Source organism: Micropterus dolomieu, linkage group LG11 (genome assembly GCF_021292245.1).
Source record: "Micropterus dolomieu isolate WLL.071019.BEF.003 ecotype Adirondacks linkage group LG11, ASM2129224v1, whole genome shotgun sequence".
Lineage (NCBI taxonomy): Eukaryota > Metazoa > Chordata > Actinopteri > Centrarchiformes > Centrarchidae > Micropterus > Micropterus dolomieu.
In genome coordinates this window covers 19,386,323-19,412,503 of record NC_060160.1, presented here as the reverse complement: position 1 = coordinate 19,412,503, position 26,181 = coordinate 19,386,323, and the positions used below count along the sequence as shown (strand labels likewise).

Genomic DNA, 26,181 nt, shown 5'->3' with positions numbered 1-26,181 from the left:
ACGGGAAGCCAAAAGGTTAAAAAAGGATTGTATTTTTTTCCGAAATCTAAGCGTTTTTTTATTTAATATTTTATTAGAAGCGAGTTTTCCCCATCTGTCAATTCAATCTAGATTATTTATTTTCAAATAAAAAAAAAAAAGGGAAAAAAAATAATAATGATTAAAAAAAACAATAAACAATAATATAAGGAACTCTTTTTTTCATGACTCGAGTCATGTTTTTCTGTTTTGTTATTAATAGTAGTTTAGGTTATTGAGTGCTGTATTTAAGTGTTTTTACTTTTTGTATATTTTTTTAATAAAAAAAATGTTTTTTTCTCAGTCCTTCATATAGCCCATGTTTTTTTTTTTTTTTTTTTTTTTTTTTTGTTTTTTTTTGGGGGGGGGGGTGCCTTTTTTCAGGTCAGAGCAACTGCCCTTCAAAATTCCTGTGCACGTCCCTGTTGGGTGGGGTGAGAAATGTGAGGCAAATGCACTGACAAAAGCAAGCCCATGACTCGTAGCACTAACCATGGCAACGGGAACTACTACTAAGGGCTACTAAGGAGGAAGATTATGAGTAAGAGAATATAGTCCATATGAAATCCCTATGACTCATACCAAACCCACAAGGGCAGCTTTTTTTAATGCCAGCTGAAGCATTGGCAAGTTCGTCTTCAATTTTTTTTTTCTAGATACACATGTGGTGGAATCAACAAGCTGTTTTAAATTTTAGTTAGGACACATGTGGTTCACTTTTTGAAGTGAATTGGCATTGTGTAAAGTTAATAGAACAGCTGGAAGAGCTTCTAAACTTTTAATGAAATACATCCAGGTTTACAAGTCTTCTTTCTTGAAATGTGTCTGCTAGAAGAACATCTGGTTCAGAAAAGTATCGCCTAAGGCCACAATATGATTTGAACTGGAGCAGATGAAAATAATTTACGGCCGCTTTTTTCTCATACAACGTCGCAGTGATATCCTGAGCATCTGTGGGAATTTGAGTCAGAAATGCCGGCTGAGCATGAGCTGCACATGGGCGGGAAGGGAGAGGGGAGGGGAATTTACCAGCTTCTGCTGCGATTGGTCCAACCCACAACACACCATCAGCTTCAAACAAATAGGAGGTGGGGTGTGGGTGGGTGGGTGTGTGTGTGGTCATTGTAACCAGCCGTTGGATAAGAGCACTCATCTGTCTTTTTGTGTCTTCACTTGTCCTTGCTATCTGCACTGAATGTTTTGCATAAAGACAGGAGACTAGAATGGGACTTTTTGCCTTGTCGGCACATGACGTTTTTAGTGTTATTTGAAATGCATGAATAGTTTTTAATGTCTGCACTGCAATTTGTACATCGATTGCGTGTACCTCAAGGTCATTTTCTGTAGCCCTACTGACAAACGTGACACATTACAAATCAGTACAGTGCGTGTTCAATCAGCCATACCAGTGTGTGAAACGGTCACAACCTGGCCTCTATTTTCAGATAATTTGGCTCTCATTAACCTAATTCACTCAGACACTGGAGGGACTCGAGGAGGTGCTTTGTTTCATATTTCCCACATGTGCCACACAAGAAGGGGGTTGGGGAGGGTTCATACGACCACGTGTTAGTGCAAAATTGTCTTGTTCAGTCAAGAAACATCTCTCGGTGTTCGATGATACCGCCCTCATCATCTTTCAGCTATTTTTGCGGTTACTTGTTTGGTCTATAAAATGTAAGAAAATGGTGAAAGATCTACAGTTTTCCATTAGCCCAAGGTGACCTCTTCAAATGGCTTGTTTTATTCAACCACCCATTTTATTATCTGGACTGTTGTCTGTTTTGAAAATAAGTTCCTGAGGTGTCACCAGCTTCTCTGACTGAGGTCAGCTGGAGGTCATTCAAAGCTGTGGAAAAAGGCTGAGTGAGGTAGGCCAGAGTGGCCTCACCACTGGGCTAGCCCACCCTCGTCTCCTTATATGTCCCAGACTAAGCTCTTTCTCCCCACACGAGCTCTAACAAGGCAGGATTAGGGGGATTATTCACAAAAAGGCATGAGAGAGTAGAAAATAAGTGACTACAAGGGAGGAAAAATAAAAAGGGTGTTTGGGGGGTAAAAGCTACAGTAATCGTTGGCAGGATTCAGTAAACACACTCTTGAGCAGCGGGAAACAGCCGGCTGGTCACACTTCTTTTCAAGCCAGAAAAGAAGGTGAACCCCACCTTAGTGACTCAAATAAATAAAATAAAAAAAATATGTATAGCTTATTGAAAACACTGAAAATTGTTTTTAAATTTGCCTTAATCATACTGTTTAATAATCCCCACCTTTCTTCCCAGGATAATTTTCTCTACTCCGTTTGCGGTGCTGACTTACTTCCTGATCTGGTACGTGCCTCCTTTTGAGCAGGGGAAGGTCTTCTGGTACCTGATCTTTTACTGCCTCTTCCAGTCAATGCAGACGGTCAGTATGTCGCATCGACACTCCCCACTACTTTGCTCTTGGTGGCCCATGTTGCACCAGCCTAACTGTGTTTGTGTACGTCTGCAGTGCTTCCATGTACCATATTCAGCCTTCACCATGTTCATCAGCAACGACCAGAAAGAGAGGGACTCTGCCACTGCTTATCGTACGTCAGCGCTCCCGTGGGATCAAGTGATTTATATGCGCGTGTTGTTGTTGTTTGTGCGCTGACGCTCCATTTCTGTGTTGCTCTCAGGTATGATGGTGGAGGTGCTGGGCACAGTTCTGGGCACCGCAATCCAGGGACAGATAGTTGGTGGCACCACAAATTGTCCCGCAGAGCCTGATGTCCCAGACAGCAATAACTCAACCACAGTCAACATGTCCAGTGTTGCACTGGATGAGACGGTGAGTCTCTCGAATCTTTTGCATTGTGGCAGATCAGTGAGGATTTTTCCAACTATTTCATACAGCTTTTACATGAGCTATTGTGGCCTTTTCTGCCCTCAGAAACAAGCGTACTTGGTTGCTTCCGGGGTCATCTGCATCATCTATGTCCTCTGTGCCGCAATCTTGTTTTTTGGTGTGAAGGAGCAAAAAGGTATGAATACATGAAATAATGAGACGTTCTTGTTTGTCCAAAGCCACTGTGGAATATATATAATGTTTAAAGCAGAGCTGAAATTAAAGCAGAAATTAAAAAGACTTGGACTAACACCGACGACTCGTGACTTCACTTGGAGTCTTTTGGCTTGAAAAGAAATTTACGTTGTAAAATCGTCCGCTGCAAATCAACTTTTACTTTTTCCTGGCAACAGATAGACTCTGAATCAATCTATCAAGCAGCCAACCGGGAGAGAAAGATGCGTTTGTTAGTGCAGACCAACAAAAATGTCTTGTGGCCACATTCCAGTCCTGCTTTCGTGGATTAAATAACTTAACAGAAAGTTTTTCAGCTGTTTTACCTTTTGTTCTCTTCCCCCGTGTGTTGGATTAAAGAGAGCGGGCGAAGAAAATCCCAGGTCCTCACCTTCCGTCAGGGCCTATGGCTGGTGATGAGCCACGGACCATACATCAAACTGGTCATCGGCTTCCTCTTCACCTCTCTGGCCTTCATGGTAATATTGTGTTTTAATATCTGCCTCATGTTGGAGTTATTTTATGGTAATTTGATTACAGTTTAAGGATTAATTCAACACTTTAGGGAATCACGTATCATTTAGCGAGAAGATTGAGACCGCTGTCATATCTGTCCACTAAATGAGGCTACAGCAAAGAGACGGTTAGCTTAGCTAAACATAAAGACTGAGACAAAGGGAAACAGCTAGCCTAGCTCTGTCCAAAGGTAAAACGACTCCTTGTTTTTAAACTTCTGCTTTTGTACAGATTGGGGGGAAAAAATGAGATATTGTGTGTATTTCCAAAATGTTGAACTGTTCCTTTTTATGTGGAACTGTAGTTATATAAAATGTCTCTTTGCTCATCTTTTACAGCTACTGGAAGGAAACTTTGCTCTTTTCATCACCTACGCTCTTGGCCATAGGAAAGACTTCCAGAACATTCTCTTGGTCATCATGGTGAGTGTTTCCGTTGTCCACTGAAGGACTTGTCACCTCTTTGTAAATCAGTATGAGATTTGAAGGACATCAGTGTGATCTACAGCAGAAAACCCCTGTGTGGCTGTCCTTGTGGTGTAAACAGTGTTTGGAGGGGGGGTTTTCGGCCTGTACCCTGAGCCCTTTCCTCACATGAGGAGAGATGCAAGGTACCGGGGGCTGAAAGGGCAGTTTTAAGAGTGACAAGTATTGTTTGGGCTCTGGGGAACCAGTCTCCCAGTCACACACTCACATGGCGTAAGCAGGAAATCAAGGGAGAAACAGACACACAGTGGAGCTTTTGTTGCCTTGACGATCCTTCACTGCCACCATGGTTTTCGCCCTCCTAGCTGCTTTCTGCTCTGGTGCCTTTCCCTCAGGTTAGGAGTGGAAACATTTTTGGGTACCATGTATCATAATTAGAGAGGTGGGAGTTGAGGGGGAGAAAGGAGTTATTTCCACCGTATGTGCCTACAGTTGATGTTCATGTTATTTCTCAGGCTCCTAAATTGTCAGTGGAAGGATTGTTCTCATGTGGTCATTTAACGCTGGTTGACCAAGTTTGGCCAAGGGTAGAGGCTGACATTTTGTCTGGAATCCTGTGGCTGACGGGATTCCTGCAGGATAAGAGCCAACAGCAGTTTTTATATATAACTATACAATTCTAACATAAATAAATGCTAACTTCTGATCTGTTTTGTTTTCATAATCTGGATGGGAAGTCATTCTTCCGGGTCAGAAGTGAAAATCCACTACTGTGTCACCTATGTGTATCACCCTCTAGTCTAGAGGTCATGGCATGTATGTCCCCTGCAGGGGGACGAAGGGAACATAGGATTTATATTTTAATGTAAGTTAAAAAGGAAAATGCATGCATGGCAAGAAAGAATCCCTTTAAACAAAGTTCACAATGAGTGTCGACACATTTTTGTGTCATCTATGACAATTTTCTTTTGTACTACTACAACAAAAAAATACCAAGACCATATATACCACAGTAGTAGCCAAGACCTAAATTTCAAACTAAAAGTTTATTTTGGTCCCTGATCATTATCTGGGCAGACTTCCACTCTTGATTTCTACCAGAATTAAAACTAACACACATTCACACACACTTTTGCAAGCTTGTATAATATTTAATGTTCCACATTGTTTCCAGCTATCTGGGACTCTAAGCATCCCGTGTTGGCAATGGTTTCTAACCCGGTTTGGAAAGAAGACGGCAGTTTACTTCGGCATCTCGGTAAGTAAGAAGTGCTTGTTTTTGGTACAACAAAGGCATAAATTAAATAAAAGGATGTGTTATGGAACTGCTCACAATCTCAAGGACACCAGAGGAAACAAGACCCTGGATCTGCTGTATGCCAGTGTTAAGGAGGCATACAGCGCCACCCCTCTTGGCAAATCTGACCACTGTCTGGTACTGCTGAATCCCAATGTATAAGCCTGCTGTTAGGAGACTGTCACCACCAGGACTGTGCAGGAGTGGTCGGGGGAAGCTGCAACAGAACAACAGCAGAGCGGTCTACTCCACTGCCCCTCCACCCCACCTTGCTCCTGTCTCTCCCCTCCACTCCCCAGCCCTCTCCGTGATGCAGGTGGATCAGGACCTGGTGGCCTCACTGACTGGCCGCAGTATGTCAGGCTGCCTGTCAGACGTTGTGTTGAGCAACACTGGTTCACCCAAAGGAACTGTACTGTCAGTTTTTCACTCTACACTTCTGACTTTTGCGTCGACTCTGGAACGAGGCACCTCCAGAAGTTCTGACTCCTCCATCATCGGCTGCATCATAGATCACAGTGAAGAGGAGTACAGAGACCTGATTGAGAGCTTCACTGGATGGTGTGACAGCAACCACTTCCAGCTCAACACAGGAAAAACCAAGTAGCTGGTAGTGGGCTTAAGGCGCAGCAAGAGATTGTAATAAGGGTGAGGGAGTAGAGATGGTGAACGCCTACAAGATCCTGGCAGTGCAACTCAACAATAAACTGGACTGGACAGACAACACCAAGGCCCTCTACAGGAAAGGACTGAGCAGGCTGTTCTTCCTCAGGAGGCTCAGGTCCTTCAGTGTGTGCACCAGGCTGCTACAGATGTTCAGTCTGTAGTGGCCAGCGTCGTCATCTTTGCTGCGGTGTGCTGGGGAGGTGGCATCGGGACTTGTGGCGCCAACAAACTGGGAAAGCTGGCGAGGAAGGCCAGCTCGGCGGAACTGGACAGTGTGGAGGCAGTAACTGAGAGGAGGATGAGAGGGTAGCTGAAAACCATCATGGACAACCCCTCTCTAGGCTGAGCTGAGGCAGTTCAGGAGCACCTTCAGCCACAGATTCATCCAGCCCCGAGCCTCTAAGCGGTTTGGAGGCTCATTTGTGCCATCAGGCTCCACAACACTGATTTTATATTTTAGACATTTATCTGGTTGCAAACGGTTGTAACTAATTATTAGTGATTGTATAGTGTGTTAATACTTCTACAATACTGCGTCTTTTCTCTTATATTCATTTGTGCTGCTATGTCGACCAAAATTTCCCCTACAGGGGATTAATGAAGTTATATCTTTCTTATTCTTCTGTCTCTTTCTATAGTGGGCAGTACCCTTCATGATCCTAATCGTTTCTATCAAGAGCAACCTGATCATTTCTTACCTGGTCTCAGTGGCAGCTGGTGTGAGCGTGGCGGCAGCTTTCCTCCTGCCTTGGTGAGCATAAATTTATCCACAGAAGCCATTTGATCTGTATGCAGATGTGGATTTTAGTAGATTTGATTTTTATTTTAAACATTATGTTTGTGCTTTCAGGTCAATGCTTCCTGACGTAGTGGATGACTTCAAGGTTAACAATCCAGACGTCCACGGCCACGAGGCCCTTTTCTACTCCTTCTATGTGTTCTTCGTCAAGTTTGCCTCTGGCATATCGCTGGGTGTCTCTACACTCAGTTTGAAGTAAGTTAACAGATCCTTTTTTATATTATTCACATCTACAGCCATTTTATCAGAAATGATCCACATTTCCATCCTTAAAATGTTGTCAGTTTATGTCTACATGGCCGTGATCTCTGATGCTATATGAGATTGGCTCCACGTTACAGCTCCGGCCTAGTGGTCATGTGGTCACAATCACGTAATCTTTCACCTAACAGTCATACCAAACGGTACTCGCATCAGCTCAAATTTTCTTCCTCTATCTGCATTTTTTTTGCAGATTTGCCGGCTATGTGACCGGGAGCTGCTCACAACCCGAGACGGTCAGTTCAACCCTGAAGGTGCTGGTCTCCCCTGTGCCTGTGGTTCTTATTGGTGTGGGGCTGTTGATATTGAAGACCTACCCTATTGATGAGGAAAGGAGGCAGGGCAACCAAAAACTACTGCAGGAAATGCTGTAAGTGAAAAGTGTGATGCACACACAAGCACTTAAAACACGACAAAACAAAAGTTTCGGGATAACCAAACAGGGCTAGACACCTTTTGTTGTGCATGACCACGGTAAACAAACTATTAAGATGCTAGATTCAGGTCCTCTCTGTGTACCTGAGCTAAATTCAAATGAAGCCTTTTTAAAAAAAACTCTCTTGCTCTGGTGTTGGCATGCATTATTCGCCCTGTCTGGACAAGCCAAGTCCTTTGTGTGTGACCTGTGTATCCTGGCTGTCCTCTGTAACAGGGACTCCGAAGCAGATTCTGAGTCTGAAACTACAGCGCTTGGGAGCAACGTGTAGTGGCAGAGGGCGAGCCAGCCACCACAGCTGCTCTTCGTGTTTGCACAGGCCATCAAGGGACATGACCACCAACTATCTAGACTAATAGAGGAGAGACCACAGACCACCTCTGCTGCCTTCACACCATGAGCATTAACCAGCTCCCTCCAGTGTATCACACAGGTTTACATCGCCCTCTAGTGACTGTGTGTGTGTGTGTGTGTGTGTGTGTGTGTGTCTATGATTTAAAGTAGTCTCTGTCCTTTACCTGCAGCTGTGTCCCAATTACACTGCATCTCCTGAAACTAAAAAAAACATGCACAATTTATAAAACTACAGTGTATCATTTTGTCAGGTAGCTGAAACGCAGAACTGGGATCTGTCCATATCTTAACCTAAATGGGAATCCACTACTTACTTGGACAGTGAAATCTGATCACCTCATCATTTAAACAGAGAGAAACATGTTTTTCTCTAACTACAAGTGTGTCGCTAAGACTCATGGGCGCTGTAGTCCTTTAATCTTGGTGAAGTCAAAGAGAATGTCAAATCAAATGTTTTCCAAAGATGTTATACTTTTTTGTTTGAGATGTTACTGTAGCTTTCAACAATGTTATTTACCTTCACTCGTTGTTAGAAGCTTCTGTTTCTTTTAAGCATAGCATTGTGGGAAAGTGGTATTCATCAACTCTGCTTGGAATTGGGATGCAGCTTGTGATGTTGCGGCATTGTTTTTATGAAGTATTTGCAGGTTTGGACTGGACTGTGATGTTACTTTTTGATGTTTACCATGTCTTAGGTCAGGCATGTTTGACTTTCCATTCAGTGCTCTGAAGGAAATAAATAGTATCAGCCCTTATTTTTAAAGGGCATACCAGCACTATTCCACTAATTGGAGTTGTATGAAGCTGTACTACAATTTCTACTTTTCATTAGGTGTTGTGTGCTATAGATCACTTCTTAAAAGTGGCACCTTGTGGTGAATTGTGGTTGATGTACTGGATGAAGGCTGACTCACTGCCTAACACACACATCTTGTATGATTAGTTGCGATGAGATTATGTTTAGTTTCCTTTTTGCAACAGAGAAAGGTTTCCCATCACACCTTATTGTGCTTTAACATTTCAGCCAAGCTCTGAGACTTAAGACATTTCTGAATGTGCTTTCATAGCAAAGTCAACTCCAGTATGAAGTAATTTCATCTAGCATGTTCTTTCTTCCCAAGGAAAGATAAAATGCTTTATTTAACTATTTATTTAAACCTTCTAAGGGATTGTCTCATGAAAGCACGTGTAATAATTTAAGTAAACATTTATTGATGGATATGTGACAGATGACTGTGATTTTGAAGTAAATGTTTGAAAACATCAATGGTTGAGGTTTTTTTCTTTTTCTAGAAAAAGAAAATGTCAAAAGCTGCTGTAACGAGTTGCATACTATATAATATTGTGACTCTCAAACTGAGCTTTTCTATTCGAAGGTCTGCAGGAGACATCTGTCCTTACTTTAGATGTCTTGATTTAACACATGATCTTATATACTTATTGGTGATTAAAAATGTCAATCTGTAAAACTTAATATTCCTGCATATTTTTTATTTTTAGCATTTTGAAATTGCACAGAATGAACCTAGTGAAGCACATCGTAACTCTCCATGGTCTCCTTGGTGTTCATATGCTTCTGTGTGTATAATATGTAAATACTTTTTTCTAAGTTTGACCTTGATGAGCAATATGTAAATCAGTGAAGAGACAATTGATATGCTGTAAATCTGCCATTTTAAGTTTGAATAAAGTTTGCTGAAACAGAGAAACCTGCAATGTCCTAAATCTCCAACTTTTTTTTTTTTTTGCATGATATTTAACATCTTATTTCAGATAAGATACCTTGATGAGGTTATTTGCCAGATATATTTAGTATAATTAAATTCATGTAGGTTGGTATAAAATACAGCAAATAGCTGTCCCTCCAACCAAAGTATCGGCACCTTGATGAAAGCTGAATATTTGTTTAATAGTAATCAAAACATTACATAATTTTAAATCTACAGTATTCATGTAAATACAAGGCTCATGTAAATCCCAATAAATAGGACCTTGCAACATACTGTTTAGAGATAATCTAATTATATCATTTGGCACACATTGCCTATGTATATTCATGTTATTCTTTAGTCTTTTATAACAACATAAAATAGCATTAACATAAGCTGCTCACAAACAGGGAAAAATTACATCTGCTTTCAGATACAATTTTAACTGTTTTATAAATCAATTCAATTAAAGAAAATAAAATTAAAAACATACAGGCCTGTGTTTCAACTGCACCTGTAAAAGGTTGCCCCACCAGTGACAAATGCTGGGAAGAAAAGTGGTTACTGCCTGACCACAGTGAGCCATATCACTATTATATATTAATTTTATTTGAATTTATTTTAATGTTCTGAAAATATTTAGGCTAAATAATCTCATGTATTTCTCTAAGTCAGCTTGTTTCTAATAACTGACTTGGAAGAGTGATTATGTTGAGTTTTGTTATTAAATAATAAATGTGGGAAGGCTCCACTGGTTCATTTTAAACACTGAAATCAGTCAAAATAAAGCCAAAGCTGACAATAACATCAATTTTCCGGTGCCCTAGTAGTGGAGTAGGCTACAGTAAAACGTCTTTGCTTTTACCAAAGAACTTAATCTACAGTAGAGCCCTGTAAAAAGCGGCATGTTTGTACGCCGCTTTTTACTGTGTTTTCTTGACAAGTTTGAAAGTGACACATTTTGGCAGCGTGGGCTGACCATATAAATGCACTAATTACTTCCAGCCGTGACTGAGCGGTGGTGTTAAGCGCAGATTGTTAGAGAGAGGTAGAAGGACAGTAGTCTGTTGCGATGAAAACAAAGTGGTGTCTCCGTATTTTGTGGAGTGTTTTATCACTTGGCCTCCTCAGCTGTGCAGTAGACACTTATGAATCTCCGTTTACAAAAAGGAAGAAGGTTTTCAAACAGGGTATGACAAAATCAAAACCAATTAAACTGTCAATAACAGACGAGAGGCAATCTTCCCAGAGGCTACCTGTCAGCACTTCTCCATTGTCTCAGCTCATTTCCCGAAGACCCTATCCTCCTGCGATACCTGGAACACCTCGATTCCTGCGTCCAGGGGAGCCCGAGGCAAAGAACCAGTCGGACTTTGTTTTCCTCCCAGACGTTTCTGTAACATGCTCCACTTCTGACTTTGTCGTGCGGGTCAAACCAGCTTTCTACGGCCTGGGCGCAGATGCAACGGAGCTGAAATTAGGCAGCACCTGCAAAAGCAATGGGGTTCTCAGACCGTACGGCGACCTGCTTTTCACTTATCCTCTGACAGCGTGTGATTCCGTGCGTCAGGTAAGATTTGCACGAATCTTGTTTGTTTCCCGTCTCTACCTGCATAATGTTGAACTCTCAATTTCTGACACCTCTTCACAGTCGCCCCACGGTTATCTGGTCTATAAATTCGTGCTCCATTATGAACCTTCACCAAAACATTTCCCAAGCAGAGCGCACCGGATGGATGTCGACATTCAGTGTCGTTATCAAAGGTTTGTCTCTAGTTTAGTTTCAAAGTCGTGTGTGTGTGGCCTATGTGAGAAAGCCTATTACTGACAACCTCCAAAACCCTGTCCAGGAACCATCATGTGTACCAACTGGCGGTGCAGCCCACCTGGCACACTGCTGTTGGGCGTAAAACTCTGAAAGGAAGTCCAAATTTCTTCCAGATAGAGTTGATGGACGGTATGTTTAAAGAAATATGGATTGTTGCGATTAAGAGCTGTTTTCTTTTTCAGTGCAAATATGTGTTTGTATGTTTAACATTTTAATAAACGTGTAAGTGGCTCCTTTTTGGTGTGATATTTAATTAACTCTTAGATTCATGGAGCAGACCAGCGAGGCCCCAGGTGTACCAACTTGGACAGACTGTTAATTTCCAGATCCGTGCTCCTCATCTCCCAACTGGTGTAAAACTATACATCAATAGCTGCTATGCCACACCATCCAGTGGCTCAATATCATCCCACAAATACACCATCATTGACAATTATGGGTGAGTATTATGGACGGTAATGTATTGAAAATCTAATGGGTTCACCTTTGCTGTCCTGCATTGCAATTAACTGAGATTAGTGTCATATTGTTGTCACCCATAGCTGTATGCTAGACAGCAGAAGAGACCCGGGGGCCTCTCAGTTCATCTCTCGGACAAACAAGACCCTGAGATTCTCCCTAGAGGCTTTCCAGTTCACTGCTGACCCTGACACAGAGGTGAGCATGGAACATAATTCTCTGGATTCACATAGTTTTAACTGTGGCTTAACCCCATTTCAATTTTTAGGTCAATATTCACTGCAAATTGTTTGTCACATCTGAGGACCCGGGTCCTGCACACAAATCATGCACCTACACAGGGGACAGGTGAGCCTTGACACTGTAAATTAATTTCCGTTCCAGCATTAGGTGCTGTTATTTCCAAGTAGATTAAGCATATTTGTGTATTTGCCATGATAGGTGGAAGGCCCTTAACAGTGACGACTCCATATGCGACTGCTGCGATTACAAATGTGTGACCTCTAAACCCCGGAGGGCCATGATGGAAGGTATGTAGCTATTGTGGTTTAGTCCTGATTAGATTTCAAGGTAATATTTCTGTTGTGAATGCTTTTAAGTGTCAGTGATCGTAAAGTGTCTTGCGATCATTGTAAATGGCTAGATCTCTTTTTCTTCAAGGCTCTGCACGCAGTGGGTCATTGCTGGTCGTTGATCAGTCGTACGAAGCAGAAGATGGCTCTCTACCAGTCAATCCCCCCTCAGTCAGCATAAGCAGAGAAGGCGAGGCCACAGTCAGTCAGTTCACTGATGAGCTGCACAGTCTTGACAACCTGTGGGAAAGTGCTGATGAAGTTCAGTATGATGATGAAGAGCAAGTTTACACAGAAGAAGAGGAGCAGCAGCAACAGCTTGATGAAAAAGAACGTGGGGTTGTCCTTGGAGTGAAAGCAGAACCTGATTTAGATGAGTTAAGTTTTAGGGAGAGGGTCTTAGTAGAGGAGGAGAAGGAAAAGTCTGAAGTTAACGATTCAAATCTGTCCAAAGAGGATGGGTCAGGTTATCTACTACACAAGCATTTTTCAGAGAGTGAAGATGGGGAGGAATTTGAAGATGATGAGATCTCTGATGTACAGCAGGCGACCCATTTGAATCATAAGGAAGGTGAAGTGTTGCGTCATTGGGCGGAGTTGGAGCAAATGTTTCCATCAGAAGTCGGCGTACAGAGAGAGTTAGAGCCACTGGTAACCGAAGGTGAGGAAAAAAACAGTAAGCATACAAGTAGCAGTGCGTTGGCTGACTGGATGGTGGCCTCTGACGTGGAGCGGAATGAGGACAGTCTGGCAGATTTGGATAAGGAGATGACCTGGTATTTCACATGGACATAGTATTAGAAGGCATTGATTAGTACTCTGTTTAAAGACTGTTGTAAACATCCATAACAGAAGGATTTTCTGACTCGTTTCAATAAAAACATGAAAATGCAGCTGGACTCTTGTAATAACATCTAAGACACCATTTATTTTCTAAATGTTTAATTGTAACTAAATTTGAACTTCAAAATTATGAATGTTAATAGTAGTTGACAGATCAATTAAGCCATGCCAATATTAATCCTTCAATTACGAATGTCAAAAAAAGGGTAATGTCCATTGAGTAAAACTACAAACATTACAACATTGCACTCCAATGTCAAGGGAAAATACAGCACTGAATATCAGACTTACAGGAAATTTAGAAGAAAAAAGGATCCTCTTCAGTGTGACTTATCTGTCCATAAATCTTTATTCTTTCCATTATAAATGATCATTTATTACATTAGTCTTTGAAACAAGTTTGAAATATTATAGTTCAACACAGAAATACCCCGCTGTTTGAGCCATAACTGAGAAAAGGCAATGCCTCCATTATCAGTAACTAAAAGCAGCAGAAATGTGCTCCAAAATAACGATTTTAATATTGATTTATGTATCTGCTAATTAATGGTCATGCTCATTGACAGGTCATAGAAAGTGACAGATGTTTGAGAAGAACATACTGTATATTTGGACATGTCTAGGAGCTATACAAACAAACTTGATTTAAATGATTTTTGGGGTTTAACACAACATTGCAAACAAGATGTTCTGTCTGAGACCCTCCTCTGAACATGAAAAGAAAAAAAATAACTTAGGATAATTAATATTTTTTAACAAATATAGTTTTGGAGAAAAAAACAGAACTCTGTAGCACATATCCATCATAACAGGATTATGTTAAATGTAGAAACTTTTGCTATATTTACAGATGAGCGCCCAAAAGTCCCATTGTTAGAAATATTGACAAAAGCTCTGATTCAGCAGGACAAAAGTGGTACAATCATTGTTTGACACTAGAGGGCAGTATATTCCCATTTCTTGCAACTGTAAAGTTCAGAAGACCCTCTGCCAAAAGAAAATATGCTGTATTTAAAATGCAATATGAGTACTTGTGAAAATGACCCACACCATTAACATCAAATTGAAAGGATTTTCTATAAAATCCAGAACTTTTCCAAATCCAGTTTCTTGTCTCTCACACATAAAGACCAACTTGCAGCAGATACAGTGTAATAAGTCCTTCCCAGCTCTCCTTCAGTCTTTACAGTCATGTAGATGGTGTCCCTTCTCCTTCAACAGTACCTGCTGTTCCATTTGTTTTCTCTGCAGCATCTGAGATTAGAGAAATTAGACAGAATTAGTTTAATGGAGCGCAGAAGAACCGATACAATCGCAGGAAAATGTTTTTCAGCCATGGCAATGTCAGTTGGTCCACCACTTTGGTCCAGACTGAAATATCTCAACAACTACTGGATGGATTGCCATGAAACGTTCATGTCAGTTATCCCCTGACTGTCCAATATTTTGGTTTATGATGTAATGCGTGTTTAGTGCTAATTAGCAAGTGTGTTTTGTATTATAGTTAAAATGATATGACGTGAATACAGCCTTAACATCAGCATGTGAGCACTGCCATTGTGAGTATGTTAACATGCTGATGTTAGTAGGTGGCTCAAAGGATTGCTGTGCCCAAGTACAGCCTCACAGAGCCACTAGCTGTCTCTATATAGTCTTAAGCTGTGTCTCAGTTTGCTCCCTTCCATACTTACACTTGCTATGTTGAGTGCATAAGTGTGTTCACACTGACAAGTACGGCAAAATGCAGTGCACTGTGAGTACCCGGATGGAGTACTCATAACAGTCAAAAAGTTGAATGTGGAACGCTGGACACTTCTCCCCCTTAACAGTCACCATCTTGGCATTGTAGCAGAAGGGGAGGGACCAACCTGTTTTCAAACTTGTGAAAATGGCAGCTGAGGCGCATCGGCTGCGATCGCATACACAAGCAAGTAAAAGTATGTTAATTTTTATTCATTTTAATAAAACAAGCCAGCAGATACTTTGGTGTGTGACAATCGCAGCCAAATGTTGATGATAACGATCCGCTCAGTTACAGTTCTCCATTAAAAAGAAGAAGCAGAGGTCAAAATTCATGCACTACACAAGTAAGTACACAGTTACTACATGTTAACTGAATCATCACATAATTTCCAGTCTAATACTGATGTGTTTTATATATAGTGAATAATCTCTCTTACCCTTGATACTATCTTGCAGTGATTCCTGACCTGCAGTTTGGGGTTTCTTTGCAACAGGTGGTGGCACCTTGACTCCCTTCTTCATCAGCTCTGCTTCACTCACCACGTTTGTTACGTTGTTTGAGGAAGCCTCCAGGTTGTTCTGTATGGTTGCCATGGTCTCCGGTGCCGGCTTGGTCTCAGTTACCACCTTCTTGTTGCTCTTGGAGAAGATAAAACTTGCTGTGCTGGTGGGGGACTTGCAGAGGTCTTTTGGTGATGTTGGTGACTGGATGCTGAGGCGAGATGCAGGGCTGGCTTTTGATCTGGCTGCTGTCCTCAGGCGGATGGCCTCCTGTAGGTTCATGGAAGGAGAGGTGGTCATGGCAGGAGGAGACTTTTTAGTTGGGGAGATGACTGTGGATGAAGATGCAGGTGGAACCACAAGAGACTGGGACTTGGGCAGAGCTTGTTGTGAAGTAACTATGGCAGGTTCAGAGGTCATGATCAGAGACCTTCTGATGGGTTTCTGAGGAGCCTCACCACTGGCAGATGAGGTTGGAACCTTATTGCTGGGCTGCTTATTCCTCATTGTGACCTCTGGTTGCTCCTGATCTTTAGAAGGCTCAGGGCTGCTATTGACGGACCGCAGCTTCACCATCTGCAGAAGGGAGGGGGTAATAATGGGAGTAGGTTCCTTCTGCACAACAGGGGCAGACGTCAGCTCTGGGGTTTGGTTTTCTGTGCTTGCAGGACTAGGTTGGTGCCTAATGCTGGCAAGACCCAGCACAGGTAAAGGTGGAGGTAAGGGAATATTTCCAAGGGGAGAAGGAGTCCCCTTTTGTGGTGAAGGAGAGTTTTCAACAGTTGGTGGGATAGAGATTTCAGATGGTGGTGAAGGGGAGGCCTCCTGGGTTGCTGGACCATCAGTGTTTGGGGCTACAACCTGAGGTTGGTGGAGAAGCTGTATGGGAGGCGGAGGTGGAATACTCTGAGGGGAAGTAAGAATACTGTCAGATGAAACTGGGTTGGTCTCAGATTCAGATGGGATGTTCTCTTGTGGAAGATCAATCTCCTGTTTTGACGACTGGGGTTGTGACGGTAGGGGTGGTGGAGGTGGAATACTTTGTGGTGGGGTGAGCTTGCCAACAGGTGTTGCCTTGTCCAAAGACTGACAGGCATTATTTTGAGAAGATGGAGGAGAAATCTTCTCAAAATGAGTGGAGACCTCGATAACCAGTGTGGGGGACACGTCTTTAACAAGGGTTGGGGGCGGTTCTTGAACCACAGTACGAGATGACTCTTTGGGGCTCCCAGGAGAAACCTCTATAGGTGGTGGAAGAGAAACCTCTTTAGGAGGCGGTGGAGGAGAAACCTCTATAGGTGGTGGAAGAGAGACTTTTTTAGGTTGTGGAGGAGAAACCTCTTTAATTGACGGTAGAGGACAGACCTTCTTAGTCATAGGAAGACAGACTGCTTCAACCGGTGGAGGGGGAGCCATATATGGTGGAGGAGGTGGAATACTCAAGGTTGGAGGTACAATCCTCTGGGATGTACTGGGGTTCTGTGGTTCAGCCTCTGTGGTCACCCTGACACATTCTGACCTCTCTGGTGGCACCTGAACAGGTATAACTATCCCCTCCTCACCAAACATTGGGGGAGGCGGAAGAGGGAAATCAATCTCATCAGGCCCACCGTGGCCTGTTGGTGGAGGGGGTGGGGGCCAGGATGACTCAGGGGATACAACAACGTTTGCGGATGGGATAGAAGCAGTCTGTGTGGTGGGGGGTTGTGGAGGACGGTGTACCAGAGGAGGAGATGGAGAGACGCGTACTAATGAAATGGCGGATAATGTGTCCATGTTAGTCTTTACCTCTGTAGCTCGTGTGGATGTCTTTTTGGCTTCTTCCTCTCTCACTGCTGCCAGCCTTACTTCATGTTTCTCTACAGCCTTCACCAACATCCCGTTTAATATGTCACTTACTCTTACTTTCTCAACTTTTTCTGTCTCTTTGCTCTTTCCTTTCAAATCAACATTCTGCTCAGTCAGTCTGTCATTGTTCTCTGCATTCAAAACCCCACTGTCCTGAAGTTTCTTTGTCTCAAGCACATGTAGGGCACCATTAAAGGACTCCACTGTTACAGTCGGATTCTTGTGCGTTCTTTCTACCACCAAGCTATTCACAGAGCTGTCCGTAGATGCAGAAGGAGAGTGCCTCGGTTGTCTCCTGTCCTTTGGATTCTTCTTTATGATGGCATAAATGTTATCAGGTGCCGGTGGTCCCAGCAGCAACTCAAAGCTACGCTTACTGTGAGCCCATACCTCTGGAGGAGGGGGTGGAGGTGCATGGACCTTAGGTGGCGGAGGGATGTTGAAGAGTTCTCTCAAGGTCCTTACGGAGGGGCTGACACTGGCAGTATCGACTGAGGAGTCGAGTTTGAGATCCTCTTTGGTTTCTGTGTTTTCACGAGCCTCTGATTGTGTGAGTGGAGGGGGAGGTGAAGCAGCATTAGTAGACCCAGGAAAAAACCTTTGAAGCTTTGCTAAGATGCCTCTCTTGTGCCTTGGAGATGAGCTGTGGGGCTGTTTAAAAAGTTGAGCAGATGTGCCATCTTGGCTGGAGTAGCCACTGGACGGGGACACTATTTTGCTTAGCTTATTCTCCTGAAGTGATTCCTGCTTCTCTTGTGAAGCATCTTTGGAAACTGTTTCCTCAACCTTTGCTTCCTCTGCCTTTAGTGCCTGCAGCTGGGATCTGTAGGAACTGAATGATACAGAACCTGTAGAGTCATCCAGAGAACTGGTGTCAGCATTGTATCCAGGACTGTCTATGATTTTAGAGGGAATAGGAGAGAATCCTGTTGTGTTTTTTCCTTTTTCCTCACCAGATGCTGGGATAGTGGTGAGAGAAGATTCCCCTGAAATGACCGTAACCTCTGCCAGATCACGTGACCGTCGCTTCATCTTATTGTGAAGGGAATATGAGCGGCTTGGAGGAGGAGGAGCCCTCTTGGGCTTCATGACGGAGAGGCTACGCACAAACTGCCCTTCTTTCTTAACCTCGTCTCCCTTAATAATGAGCTGGCCATTGGAGGCGCATTTTGAAGGCTTGCTGACGGAGGAGGGAACACTGATTTTGTCCTCTTTAGCAGAGGCATCACCGTCCTGTGACCTCTTCTGTCTGGGGGTGCTGCTGCTGGAGATGGTTGAGGAGTCAGATACCAAGGTCTCTGAGGACTCAGAGTTGCTCCAACAAGAGCTGTCGGACATATTGTAAGGGTTGTATTGGGAGGCAGAGGTGATGTTGGAGGCTCTGGAGGAGGCTCTAGAGGAGGCTCTGGAGGAAGTAGTCCTGGAGGAGTAGGCTCTAGAGGAAGCACGGGAGGGGGCCGGGCTGGACAGCAGGAGGCTGCTCTTGCTGACGGTGCGGACGCTGTTGCGACTCCGCCCGCGGCTGATTTCAACCACATCTATGGAGGGTGGCAACACAGCATTGGGAATGATTTTCGACATGTAAGGGGCCTGTGGAGACATGGACATGACAGGGCTGGGCAGCTCCTGCTCGAGGCTGTTGGCAGTGGTCATCCAGGGAACAGCCAGGGACCGAGGCCTCTGCTCACCTGAGAAGTTAGGGCCCAGGCGGTGCAGCAGGGCCAGGTCATCCCTATGGCCAGCATGGGTGGCACCGAGCTGCTCCAGTTGGTGTTTGTTGACGGGCTGGATGAAATTCATGTTCTGAAGGCTGGAACTGGCTCCCCTTTGTGACTCTTTTGCCTGCTGTGGCACATCTGTCGTTGGGCTGCTGTCAGTTTCCCCATTATAATGCTGTTCCTCATCTAACCTCTGAGTCAGTGTCCAGCCCACTCTGTCCAGGCCTGAGAGAAGATAGCAAGACTAATTAGCGCAAGTTCATATCAATAATTAAGCAAATGGACACGCAAACTAACCATTCATCCATTTATTTTCTATATAGAAGACAGTAACATAACTATATTTACTACCATGATATTTTTGAATATATCTTACAATTTAGAGTAAAGAGTAATTTGACAGATGTATTTTGTAAGTAATATGTTAAAATGATGAGCTGCTTACCCAGTTCTTTCTGAACATGCTGTGGGATACCCACAACAGTCTTCCTGTGTCTTCTCCTTGTCTTGGTCTTTTCTGACTTTTTCCCAGAGTTCAAGGGCCTGAATGTTGATGCTGGGCATACAGAGGAATGATAGAAAAGAGAAAAACGGGATTCTTTCAATTCAATCTGTACATCTCACCCATTAAATGTTGAGTTTGCCATTGTATGTGTGTGCTATATGTAGTATAATGACCAAAATGGGATGTAAAAAGTATTTACGCTTGCGGTTAAGTTACCTTGCCTGGTGAGACCAGAGCGGGAAGATCTTGTGGACACTGATGATCGTACAGAGACGATTGAAGATGTGTCAGCAAGGGTACTGTCTGTCATAAAGCCACCTTCCCCGTCTGTCTGGACCATCACTGTCGACTGTCACAAGGAGAAACATAATCCTTTTAGAAAACAAATCACTTATTCAAGAATAGTGTATTTGCAAGTGTAAAAAAACAGCTATTCTGGGTGTGATGTGTCACTTACAACCGTGCTTTCATTATCCTGGTACTCCACTCCATTATTGGTTTCTGCAAAGAGAGTAACATTTAACTCTTAGTGTTTACATCCTCCGGTGCACACCCTCTTGAGTAATATGCAGGCAGTTATCAACATGTTGGCACGGGACACCTCTAATTTAGTGCACAGATGTAAGACTGCAAGTGTGTACCTTCCTGCTGCATCATTTTCAGTCCTTCCAGGGCCTCAGTATGAAGGTTCTCCAGGTACTTGGGCCTGCTGGCCTCGATGAACACGTTCTCCTGGAGCAACGGGGGTGCCGGGGTCTTGTCATCATCATCGTCTCGCTTTGAGACAGCTTGAAGTAAAGAGAGGGGATCAACATGGATAAACTCAAAGCTTTGTGTTACTGTAACAGTTAGTGTTGTAGTACTCGAGACCAGTCTTAAGACCACTTTTTGATGTTCTTGGTCTCGTCTCGGACTTGACCGCATTTGTACTAAGTCTTGTCTCGGTCTCAGACATAGAGGACTCTGGATTTTATTTCAAGATCAGTCAAGACCATAACTTTGGGAATATCAATAAATTTCTTTTGCATTGTCTGATGTATTTGTTAACATCCTAACTTTGGATGTAAAACGTATTGCTTCAAATGCAACCAATAACCCTAATTAAGTATGTGTTGTTCCCATTAACCACTGTCACCCCTCCCCACGATGGTAAGCATGGAAAAAGAGTGTTGAATAAAGATGCTTACGTTGATTTTAGCTCTTAGTGTTTGTATGTGGGTGTTTTAATGGGAATGTGGCTCTTTCAAATCAATTTGAGAAGTACCTATGATCTCGTTCCACATTTTATTGTGTGTCATGTAATGTGGTGAACTGGTCTTGGTCTTGACTTGGTCTCGCCCTCCCTCGGTCTTGGTCTCGACTTGGTCTCAGCCCCTAAAATCTTGGTCTTGACTTGGTCTCGGTTTGGGCAGTCTTTACTACAACACTAGTAACAGTACATAAGGGAGCCATGTGGACGGGATGAGAGCATTCAGGTGCCTGCCAGTGACATTTAAGCACAGGAACAGTAAATATGTTTGAGGGTTAATACACAAGAGTGTGGGTGCAAATTAAAAAGGCTGAACTCCAGTTCCACTCTTGCAGGATTAAACTCAAGTGACTGACAATGACTTTTAAAACGGGATTATCACATCAAAAATCTACCGTCAGCAACGTATGCGTGCTATTTTCTTCTAGCCCAAGTAACATTTAATCAGACAGTGACAAGGACACTAATTAAATCAATGTCACATCTTGTTGCATGCTTAGTACATCAATCTTTTTTTAACTAATTAATTAACAAATAAAAATACCTGAAATACCATGTCATGAACCATGGGCGCCATCCAAAAAAATGACAACTATTGCTTTGAGATACTAACTGCATTAAGTCATGCTGTTTGTGAACTCCACAAACCTGAATAACCTCTTCTAATGACTTGCTGTCCAAAATCCAGTTACTTGAGTTCCTGGTTTTAATGTTATGATTTTATTCTGAATGTACAAAACTCTTATCTTGGTTTTGGATCAAGTTTCATACTTTATTTTTTGTGTCAAGTCTTTTTAAAATGCAAAAAAAAATCTGATGACTTAATAAAACCAAAATAAAAGAAAAAAACTAATGTTACTGTAGCTTTATGTCTGTGGACCAGTTGGTCAAGTCATTCAACTCTGTGATCCACGTTGTGCCCTCATGCTTCCAGGCCACAGTCTGGGACCATTGAGCTAACACTTTTATGTAATAATGACAGCTGCTCCACATTTAGCCACCTACTGTACACCACAGACCGCACTGTCACAGTAAGACCATGCCGGAATTAGCCTTTACAGTCATCTGCTCTGTGATCGCTACTAATTATTACCACCATCTCTTCTGTAACAGCATTACAGGTCCTCTCTGCTGGCAGAAATTCCAAATACGCAATTATCTATAAATATATATAATATTCTAATTCCTTATTTTATTTTCCTGCAATTTAGAGCAAGTGTTAGTTGCTAAAGTGAGACTATAAATCACAGCACATTTTATATCACTGAGAGTACATACTGGCAGTAGTTTTTATGGTCTACAGAGATAGTGAGTGACACTTTAATTACTTTATTGCCTGTCTTGTGCTGGTCATAGTTGAATAGAAATTTCAACAAGGAGCAATTGATTTGAGTCATAAACCAATCAGGTCTGTTGTCTCATACATAATTTCAAACAAATGGCAGGTGCTGCTTTCACTCACCTTTCCTCTTGAAGACTGTTGGAAAGCAGTAGAAATTAGTGCTGGAGTTGTTAGTCAGAAGCACTACCATGCTCTCTCATAAAGTAATCCAAAACTACGCTCAAGTTGTGTTAAAGAAAAAGGAGGAAAATGTGATCTAAAAATGTGCAGTCCGTCAGTTTAAAAAAACATCCCGGGATCAAGACAGGATGATAATCTTGCTTGTTTCTGATTAATTTGTTGTTGTCAGTTCAGGTCCATGCAGAGCAGAAAAGGTCTCTACAGCCAATAGACAATCAGAGCTCAGACACTAATCCCCAACAGCCTAATTCCTGCCATCCCTGTCTACTGTGTCTCCCCCACTCAATGCTCAACAAGACATCCAGCATCTCACTGTTGCTCCCCATCTGCAGGCACACTCGCCCCGGATTGGTCGGTTGGGGCACAGATCAAACTGAGATCATACATGTAAACATTGAAGGGATGAGAAAGCTGTTGTCAGGGATCTGAGGTACAGGCACGTCACGGGTGGCTCCCTCGTACTTGAGCCACAGCTTTAGCACTGTTAATAAATAACACTACACTGCTTTGTTAGATTGTGCACCGTTTTTACTATGGACATCTGTGTAACAAAGCACATTTATTTACTTCCTCAGACTTTATTAAGAGACATACAGCTTTATTGTTTTGCCACAAGGGGGAGTAAGTGAATTAAAATATTCAAGTCCTAAAACAAGATTGAAAACATGTTTAAAATGAGGCCTGGAGTTTCACAGCACATGGCCACACATGTGAAAAATGTTCCCTATTGTTTCTAGGAGCATTACATTCGATTTGTTACTATGCAGCAAAAATACAGAAGATGACAGAAGATACACAGTTGCTCAGTTGATCAAGAGCTACTATTTAGAGATGAATTTTCTGAGAAGCAACAAACACTTTTTAAAACTTGTTTTTTGAGTCAAATTTCTATTGTTGAGACTACTTCTTTATCTTGCTTTCTTTTTTCTTTACTGTACACCTCAGACTCATTTACGGCTCAGGGGTTTGTTCACTTCCTGGTGTGCTGAGCAGACATGACATGGAATGTATGCCGTCTGAACAAATGGAAAACATTCCCATGGTTGCGATCCTGCCCAAGTGACTCAAGACAAAAGTGGTTTATAGAGAAAAGGAAAGAAATTTATCACGTGTTACTAGTATACAGTAACGTATAGAAACAGATCACTATTTAAACAGGATACAGTGTTTAAGTGGAAGCTTCAACCTACTGATGTGAACGAAAAGTTAACTTGCATGTGAGGAGTAAAGTCAGGCTAGGACGACACTTATCTGGTTACCATAACAGCACACACTCAACTGTAGAGGCCTGGAGTGATGGGTGGGGCACGACTGCACGTTAATGAGGGGCTCATATTATCACTGGTTCTGTGATTGTAATTGTGTCCATATTATTCACTGACATATTAAAGACACCGTCTGTCACTGGGGGATTGCGTGGAAGCTGGCGGTATTAACGGACTGCTAGTGATGTATTAAAATGATGTTTACATCTCGGATTTGGATAAACATGCTAAATCTAATGGATGTGATACTGCACGACTAGTTTATTCAAGTAGCCTGTAGTGAAGAAAAAACATCTGTTTAAAAAAAACTCAAGGAGGGGATTATGATTACATTTTATGACATGTAAATAAAGTTGGATTTAATGTAGAACCTTTTAAATGAGCAGCTGTTGGCAAGTTTGTTTTGGTAAAATGTGGATTCTCTGGCAGTAAACACTGACAGAAGGCTTCAGGAAATGTGTTACGTCATCAGCTACTGTAAACAAATTACAACCAATGACACAGGTGGCAATGAAGAGTGTTTATGATATGCAACCATGGCACAGAATGTGGCTTTATTTTTCAGATAGCATTCTGGTTTACACCTGATGCCAGGGCTGTAGCAAGGACTGTAGAACTACTGAAGTCATTAATCCAAGTTTCTAAAATGTTTGATTTCATTTATTTAGTTAACTGTGTGATTTTCTGTACTTTTTGTTTAAAACATATGAAGGTCTAAATTTTTTTTTTAAGCCCTCTTAACACTGGCTGAACTAAAATTTTGGGAAATACTGAATCCTTTACTTATTTATTTTTTTGTTGACCTAAAAGAGGCCAAATTTAACTTTATCCAGAAATTCTAGAAATACTGGTGGCATCCTGTAGAATACCCACGTGTGTTATCTTTTAATTGTAGAATGTAAACCTCTCTCCAGGTTGGTAAAATCCCTGAGAACGTGACCTTACTGTTCTAAGTGGTAGCTACAGCTCTAAAACGGCTCTTTCCAAACCTTAAGCAAAAGACTGACCCTGGGCACAGATACTACAGTTTAAAGGGAATGATTATAAATTAATCTAATCTATATAATCTCAAGCAGCCTCATTTAATAAACACGCAGGGCTGTATGCTACGAAGAAGAATGTAAATTGTTAAAATGTATTGTAAAAAAAGCAACAGTTTGGGACCCCTGCTTTGCACCACACACACTGACACAGACAAACCACTTGATGTGATTCTTCCTAGAGCCACTTCATGGGAATCAAACAGTTGCGAATACCCCCCCCACACACACACCTTATGTCCCTGCCCCAACTTGCCCCTTTCTCTTGTTTTGCACCGCCAGGCAGACAGCCATGCACAGACATTCTCTCCAGCTCGAGGGTGCTGTCTGCCAGGTGCTTAAGCCTCTCTAATCAGCACAAACCTAACTGAACACACTGTGATGACAGTGGGAAAGGGCTGGAGGCTCAATGTTCCTCTAAAAGCAAGTAGTCTCGATACGCTGGACACACATGTTCATGCGTCTTGGTCAAAGCTACATCAACTATTTTCACGCTTTTGGTTTTGAATGAATTAAATATAAACATCTCTCCATCACAGCTGAAAGAAATGAAGGAAGAAGCGCAGTGTGACGAGGACAATCCAGGTAACAGATACACCTGCATCATCTGGCACGCAGGGTTACACTCTAATTCAGTGTCAGGCAACACCGTCTTTATGCCAGCAAACCAGCATGTATTGGATACCTCCAAAATGCACGCTATATTTTGCAGGTGGCCACTTTTTGCACCATGGTTAATGTCATTGGATCAGTCTACATTCTGAAACACCCGTCGTCTCCTGGAGCGAATCAATCCCCAGAGGCTCCCGTGTTAAAATGTCCTAATTTATAGCAGAAATAAGAAACATGTTGGAACAAAAAACAGTTTTGGTCTCAGCTCCACCTCTTTGCCCATTTTCACATTAAGCACTGACTAGACGGTGACGGACACTATATCCATGTTAATACAGTCTAAGAGACTGTAAAGAAATATTGTTTTGTTTGTTACTGGCTACTTTAGACCAAAGTGCTACAACATTTTTATTCATGCTAGCGGTGTGGCTCTACAGATGGCAATGTCAGTCGGCCCACCACTTTGGTGTATACTTAAATATTTCAACAGCTATTGGATAAATTGCCATGAAATTTTGGTATAGACATGTATGCTCCAGAGGAAGAATCCTAATGACTTTGCTGGTCCTCTGACTTTTCCTCTAGTCCCACCGGCAGGTCAAATATTTTATTTGCCTAATACTTTGGCTTATGACCAAATACCTGCAGAACTAATGACCAAATTCCCATCAGCCACAGCTGTCTTTAGTGCTAATTAGCAAATGTTAGCATGGTAACACACTATACTAAGATGTTAGTGACCATGATAAACATTACCTGTCAAACCATAGCATGTTCACATTGTCAGCATGTCAGCATGCTAACATTAGCATTTAGCTCAACACACTGCTGTGCTAAAGTACAGCAGAGCTGCTGGCATGGCTGTAGACTCTTGTTCTCCATAAATTCTACATCTTCACAATAACTGAAATGGTACACATTTCCTAATACCTCTGGGCACTAAAACACCA

The 26,181-nt window shown here is 42.4% G+C and overlaps 3 protein-coding genes across 4 annotated transcripts in view; 2 read left to right on the top strand and 1 right to left on the bottom strand.

Annotated features, from left to right (window-relative positions):
• The window catches only part of mfsd2aa (major facilitator superfamily domain containing 2aa), a 12,919-nt gene extending 3,386 nt beyond the window's left edge, over positions 1–9,533 (top strand). The window contains exons 4-14 of the mRNA XM_046063021.1: positions 2,301–2,424; positions 2,512–2,590; positions 2,681–2,832; positions 2,935–3,025; positions 3,424–3,542; positions 3,918–4,001; positions 5,179–5,262; positions 6,606–6,718; positions 6,818–6,961; positions 7,221–7,397; positions 7,680–9,533. Of these exons, the coding sequence (XP_045918977.1) occupies positions 2,301–2,424; positions 2,512–2,590; positions 2,681–2,832; positions 2,935–3,025; positions 3,424–3,542; positions 3,918–4,001; positions 5,179–5,262; positions 6,606–6,718; positions 6,818–6,961; positions 7,221–7,397; positions 7,680–7,734 (1,222 nt within the window). The 3' untranslated portion in view covers positions 7,735–9,533. The remainder of the gene's footprint in view (positions 1–2,300; positions 2,425–2,511; positions 2,591–2,680; positions 2,833–2,934; positions 3,026–3,423; positions 3,543–3,917; positions 4,002–5,178; positions 5,263–6,605; positions 6,719–6,817; positions 6,962–7,220; positions 7,398–7,679) is intronic.
• A 1,000-nt stretch (positions 9,534–10,533) lies between these two features.
• On the top strand, positions 10,534–13,278 carry si:ch211-67f13.7 (uncharacterized protein LOC565426 homolog). Its single transcript, XM_046063020.1, has 8 exons — positions 10,534–11,096; positions 11,178–11,290; positions 11,377–11,483; positions 11,619–11,793; positions 11,897–12,011; positions 12,082–12,161; positions 12,255–12,343; positions 12,474–13,278. Exons 1-8 carry the CDS (start codon positions 10,599–10,601, stop codon positions 13,178–13,180), a joined length of 1,884 nt encoding a protein of 627 aa, XP_045918976.1. The 5' UTR covers positions 10,534–10,598; the 3' UTR covers positions 13,181–13,278.
• A 280-nt stretch (positions 13,279–13,558) lies between these two features.
• si:dkey-157l19.2 (uncharacterized protein KIAA1522) overlaps positions 13,559–26,181 on the bottom strand; it is a 30,640-nt gene continuing 18,017 nt past the window's right edge. For both annotated transcript variants that reach the window (XM_046063019.1, XM_046063018.1), the window contains exons 3-8: positions 20,185–20,331; positions 20,001–20,044; positions 19,760–19,892; positions 19,484–19,594; positions 15,409–19,263; positions 13,559–14,482 (exon numbers count right to left, since the gene is read on the bottom strand). In XM_046063019.1, the coding sequence (XP_045918975.1) occupies positions 14,418–14,482; positions 15,409–19,263; positions 19,484–19,594; positions 19,760–19,892; positions 20,001–20,044; positions 20,185–20,331 (4,355 nt within the window). In that variant the 3' untranslated portion in view covers positions 13,559–14,417. The remainder of the gene's footprint in view (positions 14,483–15,408; positions 19,264–19,483; positions 19,595–19,759; positions 19,893–20,000; positions 20,045–20,184; positions 20,332–26,181) is intronic.

Coding starts and splice junctions, on each gene's coding strand:
- si:ch211-67f13.7 (XM_046063020.1), top strand. CDS start 10,599: ATGAAAACAAAGTGGTGTCTCCGTATTTTGTGGAGTGTTTTATCACTT. Junction 11,794..11,896: donor ACCATCATTGACAATTATGG/GTGAGTATTATG, acceptor TGTCACCCATAG/CTGTATGCTAGACAGCAGAA. Junction 12,344..12,473: donor CCGGAGGGCCATGATGGAAG/GTATGTAGCTAT, acceptor TTTTTCTTCAAG/GCTCTGCACGCAGTGGGTCA.